The 12,295-nt window shown below is 37.0% G+C and overlaps 1 protein-coding gene across 2 annotated transcripts in view; it reads left to right on the top strand.

Moving 5' to 3' along the window:
- Nucleotides 1-3,652, top strand: part of LOC137233568 (uncharacterized) — a 258,492-nt gene extending 254,840 nt beyond the window's left edge. Inside the window, exons 1-2 of one of the 2 annotated variants that reach the window (XR_010947510.1) lie at nucleotides 2,293-2,414; nucleotides 2,535-3,652. Coding sequence is in view for 1 of the 2 variants with exons in the window: in XM_067756663.1 (XP_067612764.1) it covers nucleotides 2,535-2,692 (158 nt within the window). In the remaining variant the exon portion in view is untranslated. Of the gene's footprint in view, nucleotides 1-2,292; nucleotides 2,415-2,534 lie in introns of those variants that run through there. The other variant, XM_067756663.1, reaches the window with a different exon arrangement.
- Nucleotides 3,653-12,295: the final 8,643 nt, after the last annotated feature.

The raw sequence follows: 12,295 nt of genomic DNA, 5'->3' as shown, positions 1-12,295 counted from the left end.
GTGGTTGTAGTTGTTTTTCCACGGTCATCTGCGGAGGAGGGTCCCTGCTCGGGCGCCATTTATGAGGTGGGTTTTGTCTAAGGCTGGGGTAACACTCAGTCAATCCAGAGTCGAGTAAAGGTACCACAAACCCCTACTGAATAAATACACGATATTTACGTGTTACGAACGCACGCACACACGGCTGGGGATGTTAGGCGGACAGCAGCTTTCCGTGCAAAGATGGAGGCGGTGGCTAATAGGCGTAGTAGTAGCGGAGGGGTCGGTACGGTGGTTTAGCGGCGGTGCAGTAGCGGGCGGGATGGTACGGTTGTCCGGGAGCAGCGGCGGGATCAGCGCGGCGGCCGGACCGCGGACAGTATTAGCGGACGGATTGGTACAGTAGTATGAGCGCAGTGGCTGGACGGCGGACAGTATTAGCGGACGGATGGGTGTAGCGGTATAGACGAAGTGACGGCACCAGCGAACTGGATGGACGGTGATGCAGCGGCTTAACGGCGGTAGGATGGCGAGCGGCCAACGGTCGTTGTAGCAGCGGCGTGACGGGTGCAGCGGCTTAACGGCGGTAGGATGGCGTGCGGCCAACGGTCGTCGTAGCAGCGGCGTGACGGGTGCAGCGGCTCAACGGCGGTAGGATGGCGAACGGCCAACGGTCGTCGTAGCAGCGGCGGGACGGATACAGCGGCTCAACGGCGGTAGGATGGCGAACAGCCAACGGTCGTCGTAGCAGCGGCGTGACGGATGCAGCGGCTTAACGGCGGTAGGATGGCGAACGGCCAACGGTCGTCGTAGCAGCGGCGGGGCGGATACAGCGGCTCAACGGCGGTAGGATGGCGAACAGCCAACGGTCGTCGTAGCAGCGGTGGCACCAGAGGGGGGACGGTGCGACGGCAGCGGCGGTGGGCTACGGAGCGCGTACCAGGGCAGAGAGAGAGAGAGAAAATAGGCCGGCGACGGGGTTTACCTGGACAGCGGCTGCGTGTTCCGGGCGGGGTCGGATAGGCATACCAACGGGCTGGTATTGGTCGGTCGGCTGCAACGGGATCTCTAGTCGCTCTTCTTCGGCAGCTGTGGTAGTCGCGGGGCCAGTCACCTGCGGAAGAGACTGCGAGGACTCGTTAGTGCTGGTTTCACCGCTGGACACCCCCGCCTCCCTACTTGCACACTAGTAGAAGGTGCGTAAGGGGGCGGGGTTGTACCAGCCGATACACCGTGGGTCGACCCGTGGGCGGAGGGGAAGTGCACCTTAACGGCACAGCGGTAGCCCCTGTGCGCACGCATCGGCTCACGGCCGAAACCAGAGCTGAGGGGAAGGGGTGAAATGTCATGAAGGCATCGGGCCGCTCAACACCTAGGAGGGCGCGGGGGGCAAAGTAGCACAAGGCATCCTCCCCGTCGTCCTTACCTAAGTGAAGGGTGACCCGCGCCATGACAGCGCCCCTTCCACTCAGCCAGCCTAAGCTAGAACTGAGGGGGAGGGGTTAAATGGCCATGAGGGCGTCGGGCCACTCAACACCTAGGAGGGCGCGGGGGGCAAAGTAGCACAAGGCATCCTCCCCGTCGTCCTTACCTAAGTGAAGGGTGACTCGCGCCATGACGGCGCCCCTTCCACTCAGCTAGCTAGCAGGAGGGAAAAATATGTCTTTAAAAAGACATCCACTCCCGCTGGCTCACCTGCGAGGACAGAATTGCGAAAATGCAAATTCAGTGTTTATATGGGTGGTGACGCAAACTGGTTGAGAATTCAACGCACCATTATTGTGATTTTCATTGGTTCGCAATTTAGTTGGTTGTTGAATATGCTATAAAAGAAGTGGTTGTTGGCTATGCTATAGCAAAATAAGTACAGGGAGGTTCAGGTTTAGGTGAATAAGGAAATACAGGGAGTTACGTTATTGTAACGTTACGTTACAATTGATTGGTGACGTACAATTATGTTAAATGTAGTAAGGTCAATTATCACAAAAACTTAAACTTAATAAATCAGCAACACAATAAAACTCTACGCAAAATCTCGGGCAAGCGAGCATTTATTTATTGTAGGGATGCATAGCGGTGAAGCGCCAAGTCAAGTTCAATGGCGAATTATAACTCATTAAATTAAATTCGAAAAAATTTCACATTTGTTTACTGTAAATTCATATTTATGTGGGTATGTACAAAATTTGTAAAAAAGAGAACAAAAACATGAAAACACTTTTTTATTTCAAATTGGTACGGCGGAAAATTTTGCGTTTATATATAAGCAATGAAAATCGTGTGGCATTAAACAGATTTTATTTCATAGAGGAAGTGCCAGCAAGTACAGTAATTAATTTATTGCTTTTAGAATTTTGTGAAAAAGCGAAATAAATAAACACACAATGAGATTAATAAATTTTTATTTATTGTGTTTAAGTGGCATCACGCTTACGGTTAATATACTTCTTTTTTATAAATTTATACAGGCGCTGAAATTACAATTCTTTATTTCATTTACGTTCGCTTTTCAATCAATGTGTTCGATTTTTTAAATTTTTGCTTTCTCCCCGCAGTTAACGGCGCCTCAATATGTGGATCCTTATGCTACGACTTTACCACAATTTTCGCAACTAAGCTCTACGAACAGCGAACAAGGTGTACGTATTTGGCCGTGGATCATTGGTCAATATGGAAATCAAAATTACCCCTCGAACTCACAATGGGGAACTAACACACAACAGTATGGAAACATTCCCCAATGGAGTGCTACTTACAACAATAATCCTACAAGCAGCGGTTTCGCTTACAATCCCTATAATCTTTATAGCTCTAATATTGGCACGACATATTGGAACGGTAATGCTTGGGTTAACAGTAAAAAATAATTATTCTTGTGCTGTGCATAAAATATGAAATATAAATATTTAGCAAGTAGCACGGGCCGACAAATATTATACCCAGAAATGAGCCTATTATTTTCATAAGGCTCTCTTTACGTTAAATCTGAATCCGGTGTCAGAATTTTTAAATTGGTACTGGTTTTCGAGATATTTTTACCTGAAAGTGCTGAAAACACGCTTTTTATGCCATATTTACTACATATTTTCTTCACGAAAACTTCCTTTTGTTACAAACCATATATGTATTAGATTTGAGAGTGCAACTATTTTTCTTGAAAACTTAGTTTTAGTGTTTGGAAGGCTTCAATTGCAAATGTCATAATTTAAAAAAATAATATCAAACTGTATTAGGTTTACAATAATTTTCTAATAAATTTGAAGTCTAGTTTCAGGCAGGTTATTTGCTTTGTAACTGCATGTAGGCGGCTTCAGTAAGCCCTGAATATTCGAAATATATATATGATACAAAAATAAAACAAAACCCTTAAGTTCAAAGGAGTCATGTCGACTATACCATCTGCTGCACCGCTCCAAAACCAACATAAGAAAGTCAACCTGAAAGTGTGCTACACATGGTGAAACATTAAAAAAAGTTAGTACGAACTAAATAATGACAGTAAGGAGTGCTGATTTTAAAAACACCTATTTCCTAAGTATAGACAACGTAATAAAAAACGCAGCTAACAACTCAAAAAAAAAAGACCCAAAATGAAAAATCTGATTCGGAAGTCAAATTCAGCGAACAGATCTTTTAAAGTATTAGCTCATTTTTGGGTTCGAAAGTTTTTCGAATTTTGTTGGCCTATGTAATCAACGTATATAAAATAATATTTCTTAATTTAACTTAATCGAATAAACTTAAAATATATATGACATTTTCACTTCTTTCTTAATTCAATACCTACTATAGGATAGGCGATTCTTTCTCTACCCTCCAGTTTTCAGTTTTCATTTATTTCGAAATAGTCCTGAGATGATCCTGAAGACAATATTGCTACTATCTCAATACAGTACTAGGTTGGTCCGGATACTTATAATGAAATCATTCGAATCCATCTAGAAAAAAACCCCGAAGTAAAACCTAAAGTATTTAAAACTCATACGGAAAACAAACCCGAAGCTGTCTCAGAAATTATACCAAAACCAATGCAGAAATTAATACTACGCTCCCAGATATATCGTAGGTATGTCCCAAAACGCTTAATATCCCGAAACGGTTAGTATAACGAAACGGGGAAAATAATCCTGAAACGGTTCTGTTATATTTTCCAAACAATCTTACATCTCTTTGAACTGCTCCTCAATTTTAAACACTGTGAAGAATGATGATTTCCCAATCACTATTGAAAAATCACCGGAAACGATTTTTGGTTAATCACTGACAGATGAAGGACAGAAACATGTAGTTTCCCTTTTGCAATACCTCTTGATTGATGTACCTATTCACTTCGGAACTCTATAAACTTCGGGGAAGAAGTATGCCGATTTGGTCTTGCAGATGCTACCTTTGTGTTACTTCAGAAACTTTTCCTATGCTTTGAGGCTTAAGTGTCTATTTAACAGCATCTGGTGTTAATCCTTGCTATTATAAGTGTGTTTGAGCATCCTTTATCATAAGAGCCCAGTTCAGCCTTTCTGTCTGACATGGGGAAAGACGCGACCAGTTAATATTTCCGATTTATATTGTTTTCGCTCACCAAATATATGAATCATGATATGGACTTATAACAGGATGCATTTAGTTGTCACAAAATGATCTTGTAACAATCCTTATGATTCAAAAGTCGTCACAAAATTATACCTTCAAGTGGTCCTAAATTTGTTCCAAATTGGTTCCGAAATTTTCTCCAAATAATTCAGAGATTAATAAAGAAATTATCCTGAAATGATCCTGTAAATGTTCCGGAATGAGTTCGAAGCAGTCTCGAAATGATTCTAAAGCTATCCTGCAATGAGATCTGAAATAATTCTGAAGTGATCCTGAAATTGAATCGAGAAATAATTCTAAAAATAATTTCGTTGTGATCCTATAACAGTCCTTAAATTCTTTCAAAATAGTTTCGTCATAATCTTATAGTAATACCGAAATGATCCTAAAATAGTTCCAAATTGGTCCGGAAATTGTCTCGAAATTACTAAGAAAAAACCCATAAGTGATCCTTAAATAGCCCCAAAATTTAATCAAATTTGTTTTGAAATTATCCCGAAAAAAATATCGTAGCGTTCCTGAAGTCATACGGAAATTTTCACGAAAGAGTCCTGAATAAGCTCTAAAATGATTCAAGAGTATACGATACAATTCCATCACCCTCAAATTTCTATAGGAGTACATCAATCCGTTTCGTACTTAGCACACAATTATTTGATATGCACGAACCCCCCACACTTCAGATACAATTCTGGAGGCAGGCAATCGCCTTGAAGATAGTTATCTAATGTTACCCGTAAGATCTCCCCCCCCCCCCCCCCCCACACTTTAGATACAATGCTGGAGGCATGCATGCGCCTCGAAGTTGGTTATCGAACGTTACCCCTAAGATCTTTGGTTGACTGACAGTCATCCGGTTGGAAACAGCTAAGGCGCGTCCAAGCCCAGATCACCCTATGAAAAGTCTGAAATTTAATCACTGTGTGACATACCTTAACCTTTTCTTGTTGAGACAATATTAATGTGGTATTTTTGGATATTAGAAATAAAAAAATGTATTTAGTTTTTTTTGAATCTCCAACGAGAAATCTTAGCGTTGAACCGTGTGCAACACCCGAAAATGTGTTCCCCTCTGTTAATTTAATTAATAAGGATCACCCTGTTGTTGTTGTTCTAGCAGCAGCAGGATCGCCCTAATGTAAATATGCTAATGAGTTATTAATTCCGTTAAAAATCCTAGTACTTATAAAACTTTATTATTTTTATGTATGGTGAGTTTTTTGTAAAATTTTTGACATTGAAACTTGTTTTCCTATTTTCCTTGTTGTAAAAAACTTATTCAAATGACATTGTAAAAATTAATTATAAAAAGAAAGAACGTATTAATAACAAAATTATTACAAAATCATCTACATAAATTACAATACAATTACTACTATTTCTTATCGGAATATACATATACTAAATAAACAGTTAAATATATACAGTAAATGTATTATATATGTACAAAGTATGCAAGCTTACACAAATTTTATTTACAATTAAAACTACAAACAAACAAGGAAGTGGATCAGCGAAAATATTCCATTTAATTACATGAATAATTTCCTAAATTTTAGTCACTTAAAAATTCGTTGTTTCAGAATCTCATCAATTAACAAATGCTTTAGGATTATTTAAGCATAACAAATTACAAACAACTACAAATACAAACTTTACAATAACATAAATACAATTTCGCTTAACTAATTACTACTTTGTAAAGCCGCACAGCTGAGTGATGCGCACGATTAGGATGAATTTTGGCTGTGGCTCAATAGTCTTCATCTTCACCAGGCGGTTCTGTGGTATATGTCAGCTCATTCAGATAAAACCATTTCTGTCAAATAAAAAATAAAATATAAATAAATACACGTGTTAATGAGATATGTAGCGGTGATATTTCAATTTACCGGTGATTCTGTACAATTAAAATTATAATCCCAATCACAGATGCGATATTCCTGATTGAAAAAGTTTCACTGGCGCATAAATGTGGTATGTGGATGCCTCTTCGTCACACATATGGAAGATCTATTTGAAAGAGGAATGTAGAAATAGGATTATCACTTACCTGTGTTGTATATTTTCAGGCGTTCAATGATTAAGAAAAGCTTTGGTTAAAAGCTATTAAATTACTTTTCACACACACACAAGCTATGTACGTTCTCTATGTCGCTCACTTCCATACAAAAACTCATGTGGCGAAAAATCCCCGTAGGTAAATTAACTAGTTGTAAACCACGTCCTAGCAGATGGAATACAACGTGGTACTATTCAACCAATTGTCAACTTTCAAAAAAAATTTAACTTATTTAAACTTGTGACACCCTTTTAGATGGTAAAAGTTATATTTCATTTAAAAAAGTAGCAGTCAATTATTAGTTTAAAATTGCATAAGAAAATCTTTGATTATAGTAGTTCGTGATGAGAAAAAACAATATCACCAATCTTTGGTGCTCTTCACTGAAAATGTACGCCAGAGTACATTAATCCCCCCCCCCCCCCTCTCCCCTGAAAATTAAACCACCAATATCAATGTGTAATACTAATACAGTTTCGATAGGTTGCAAATTTAAGGTTTGAAGGCATGCATAAAAATCGAAAGATTTTTCAAAATTTTTAAACCCAGCTGTACTTGTACTCAGGGTATTATAACTTTGATTGGATAACGGTTGGCTGTAAACGTAGAAAGGAATCGAGATAGATATAGATTTCCATATATCAAAATCATCAATATCGAAAAAGATTTTGATAGAGCCATGTTCGTTCGTCCGTCCGTCCGTCTGTTCCTTAAAACGATAACTTGAGTAAGTATTGAGATATCTTCTACAAATTTGGTACACGAGCTTATTTGGAGCCAGAATATATTGGTATGGAAAAATCGGGTTATAACCACGCCCACTTTTTATATTTTGGTAAACATAAAACAACTGATTATTTAGTAAATGATAAACCTAGAATGTTGAAATTTTACGTGTGGACTGATATTGGGACTCTTGATACAAATTAAAAAAAAAAAAATTTAAATGGGCGTGGTACCGCCCACTTGAGATAAAATCAATTTTACAAATATTATTAGCCATAAATCAAAAATCAGTAAACCTATCCGGAACAAAATTCAGCAGAGAGGTTGCCTTTACTATAAGGAATGCTTTGAAGAAAAATTGACGAAATCGGTTAAGGACAACGCCCACTTTTATATACAAGATTTCTAAAAGGGTCGTGGACTAATAAAATAAGCTTATCTTTGCAAAAACGTTCTTTATATCGATGGTATTTCATTTCCCAAATGGATTTATAACAATAAATAGGAAAACCTTCAAATTTAAAAGAATGGGCGTGACACCGACCCTTTTATGACTAAGCAATTTTCTATGTTTCGGGAGAATAACTAAGGAGATAAAAGAAACACACAATAAAAAATTAAAAAAACTTAATCATGAACAAATTTCCAACATGGGAATCCATATGAACAACGTTTGGTTCGTAAACAAAACGGACATTGTTTTTCCAGAGGAAGTCAAGTGGCTACTCTCTCTGGGTAGGAAGTTCACTATCCCAACGACTAAAAGAAATTTTACACCAATACATGTCATAGCGGAAATGGAACAAATAATACAGACCTTTGCCGATGATAAAACGAAAGACGTAATTAGAAACAAGCTAAGTAATAGAATACTACAATTCAAACGAGGTAATAAGCATAACTCCAAAGAAAAGTTTATTTTGGAAACATTTAAAAAAAACCAAATTATTTTTGAATGCACACAAAAATATTATTATAACTGACGCCGACAAAGGAAACAAAACCGTGGTACTATACAAAGAAGAATATACCGAAAAAATTAGTAAAATAATAGACGACAAAAACACATATAAAACACTTAGGAATGATCCTACTAATGAACTCCAAAGGAAAAACAATAGATTAGTAGAAGACTTATACAAAAACAAAGCCATTACCTTAAAAGAAAAACAACAGCTTATGTGCTCAAGTGCTAATGCCCCCAGAATGTATGGCTTGCCTAAAATATACAAACCTGGTCATCCATTCCGTCCAATAGTATCGTCCATAAATGTACCTGGTTACAGATTATCTAGATATGTTGGAGATATCCTCAAAGATTTAATATCTGATGAACTTAATATAAAAAATGCCTTTGAACTCAAAGAAAAAATCAACAATATAAATCTTTCCGACGACGACATACTGGTGTCGTTTGATGTAGTATCATTGTTCACTAATATACCTACGATGCTCGCGATCAAGATAATAATGAAAAAATGGGATGAGATCTCCAGAAGAAACTCCATCACAAAAAAACAATTTCTGGGATTACTGAACTTTTGTTTAAAAGATAATAATTATTTTCTGTGGGGCGATAAGCTTTACGCCCAAACCTATGGAATGCCGATGGGAAACCCACCCTCTCCTACTATAGCCGACTTGGTGATGGATGACCTATTAAATTACGCTATGGCAGAACTTAAAGAAAGGTCAAATATAAATATAAAATTCTTATGCAAATACGTGGATGATATATTTGCTATCGTGAAGAGAAGGGACTTAGATCAAATCCAACATACCCTCAACAAGTACCACAACAAACTCAATTTCACGGTGGAAGTTGAAAATAATGGCAGCATCCCCTTTCTAGACACACGTATCTTCAGAATGGACAATAAACTTGTGCTAGATTGGTATACCAAACCCACTTCATCTGGGCGTTTAATTAATTATCTTTCAGCCCAGCCCTCTAAATATAAAGTGAATACCGCAAAAAACCTCATATATAAAGTGCTGAAAATTTGCCACCGAAAATTCTGGGATAAAAATTTAAAAAAAATCACTAATATATTAATACAAAATAATTACCCTCACACACTCATACAAAATCTAATAAAACAGGAAATGGAACAGATTAAACACACAAAAATCAACAACACTACAGAAAATACCGATGGCAGACCTAAACAATTTTACAGTGTAACATACATACCTAGGCTAACAGACAATTTTAACAAAAGCTTAATCAAAAGCAACAACAACGTATGTTTGGCATATAAATCTAACATAACCCTGTCAAGTATCTACACCAAAACAAAAACCCCGATTCCAACGTCACAACAAAACAATGTAGTTTACGAAATCGAATGTAAGGGAACAGAAAACCAAACATGCAATAAAACATACATAGGAACAACAAAACGTACACTAGGCGTAAGATTAAAAGAACATGCTGCAGACATTAAAAACAACAAAAACAGCACAGCACTATCGCAACATACAACAGCCATTGGCCACATAGCTGACATAAGCAATGCGAAAATCTTAGACAAAGAAAAAAGAGGAAAAGTCAGATTGACACTGGAAAACTTGCGAATAATGCAAAACAGAAGCCGAACTGTAAACAGGAAAGAGGACACTTATGACATTTCATCCGCTTATTTATTATGTTTATAATTGTTGGGTTTTTCTACTTATGGATCAAAGTCCAATTTGACAAGTATACCTAAACAGAAGGGTATCTAAACATTTTAAATTTTGACTTGAATTTAATTTATTTATTAATTACAACTGTGCATTATGTAAATTATAATTACATATTTATACACATAAATTGTAAGTTTTTTATCTTAATGTAATATTTACACAAAAAGTTCTTCAATTTTAAGTTCTATAATTTTCTATTTTCATGTTTCATGTTCAACGTTGTTGGTTGTGGTGTATTATACTATTATTTAATAAATGCAGTCTGCCCCTGAAGAAGCTAAGAAGATTAGCGAAACGTAGGGCTTGAATAGTGGAGTCCTTTAACTTGCACTAAAGCAAATTTTGGTCATTGCAGCCTATTTCTATTACATACATATTCAAAAAGTGTTGACCAGCTTAATCAAATCTTGAGTTGAATAATTTTCTTCCGATCAGTATGACATATGTGGGGATTAAGTTTCCTTTAAGTTATTCTGATCTATTTCGTTGTAGTGCGAATAAAAACAAGGTTTATTCCACCTTACGGCCCAACGTTTCGCCAAATTTCCTTGCCATCATCAGGGGCATAATATTCTATTTATTATTGTATTAAATAAAAACAACAAGAAATGCAAAAAGTTACAATACTAAAATTTTTAAATGCTTATGAATATACATATATCCACAGACAAAACTCAACGAAACAGATGAACAAATACAACATACTTCTCAAAATATAATCAGTACAACAACAAAAACAACAAATCAAGAAAAATCCCTTAAAATGAAGAACTACTACAACCACATAAAGTACAAGCATGGTGAACATACGCGCATGTATCTTAAACACTTCAGCAAACAGAAAATCAAACGTAAAAAACAAACGCAACAACTCAAATTCTTTTCAGAATGTAAAAGGTATGGACTCATTCCAAACTATATTTCTAACACATTGAAAAGCTCTATAATTAACATAAGATCGGGTAAAATAAGACAATAAATAGAAAAAACAAAACACAACTTCTTTTTAAAAATACTTAACATTGAAATAACACAAACAAATATAAACATCAAATGTACCAAAAATGCAATATATCACGCGCAACAACAAATACGCAGTACTCTCAACGAAGAAGAATTTAAATCTGCAATCGTAAAACAAAACTGTCTAAGCAACAAGATCGGTAAGCAGAAAGAAACGACACTATCCATCAAACTAAAGAAGCTCAAGCACGAGCAAATACTAAAATTAGGAATAAATCTCAATAACGAATGGTTTGTCAACCACACAAACATAGTTGTTCTCGAAAAAATAACTTTTCACCCGTGCACACAATAGCCGAAATGGAACAAGTATATGAAACCCTAGAAAACGAAAATGAAAAAGAATTAGCAAGAAATAAATTAAGCTACAGAATCACAGAATTTAAACGAAACATCAAACATAATCGGATAGAAAAATGTATACTAGAAACATACAACAAAACAAAGGTTTTTCTAAAAACACACAAATAGGACATAGTCGTAACAGACGCGGACAAGGGTAACAAAACAGTCGTTCTCTACAAAAATGACTACAATATGAAAATGGACAAATTACTAGGAGACAAGAATACTTACAAAGCAATAAGAAGTGACCCGACAAATACCCTACAGGGAAAAAACAATAACATAGTACAGAAGCTTTGGAAAGGCAAACACATAAGAATAAAGGAAAAACAACAATTGACCAGCTCAGCAGCAACTTCCCCCCGGTTATATGGATTACCAAAAATCCATAAACCTGAATGTCCGTTACGTCCAATTGTCTCGTCCACCAATGTTCCATGTTACCATTTGCCCACACTCATCGGAAGAATTCTACAACCACTAATTTCGGCTGAATACAATGTTAAAAATTCACTGGACTTTAAAGAAAGATTGAACAGCGTGAATGCATGTGACGAAGATATGTTAGTGTCTTTTGATGTCATCTCTTTGTTTACTAATATACCTACAAATTTAGCATCCAAAATAATAATGCAAAAATGGGAAGATGTAGAAAAGAATACGAGCATAGCCAGAAGCAAGTTCAAGAATGCTATGGACTTCTGTATCAAAGACAACAACTATTTCACCTACAACGACAAAATATACATACAAACACATGGAATTCCGATGGGCAACCCCCTCTCTCCAACCATCGCAGATATAATCATGGACGATTTACTTAACTACACTCTCACAGAACTCCAAAACCAACACAACATACAAATAAAGTTCCTTATAAAA

Source organism: Eurosta solidaginis, chromosome 5, assembly GCF_040869045.1.
Source record: "Eurosta solidaginis isolate ZX-2024a chromosome 5, ASM4086904v1, whole genome shotgun sequence".
Lineage (NCBI taxonomy): Eukaryota > Metazoa > Arthropoda > Insecta > Diptera > Tephritidae > Eurosta > Eurosta solidaginis.
Note: the sequence above shows the minus strand (reverse complement) of the source record. Positions and strands in the feature narration are given on the sequence as shown.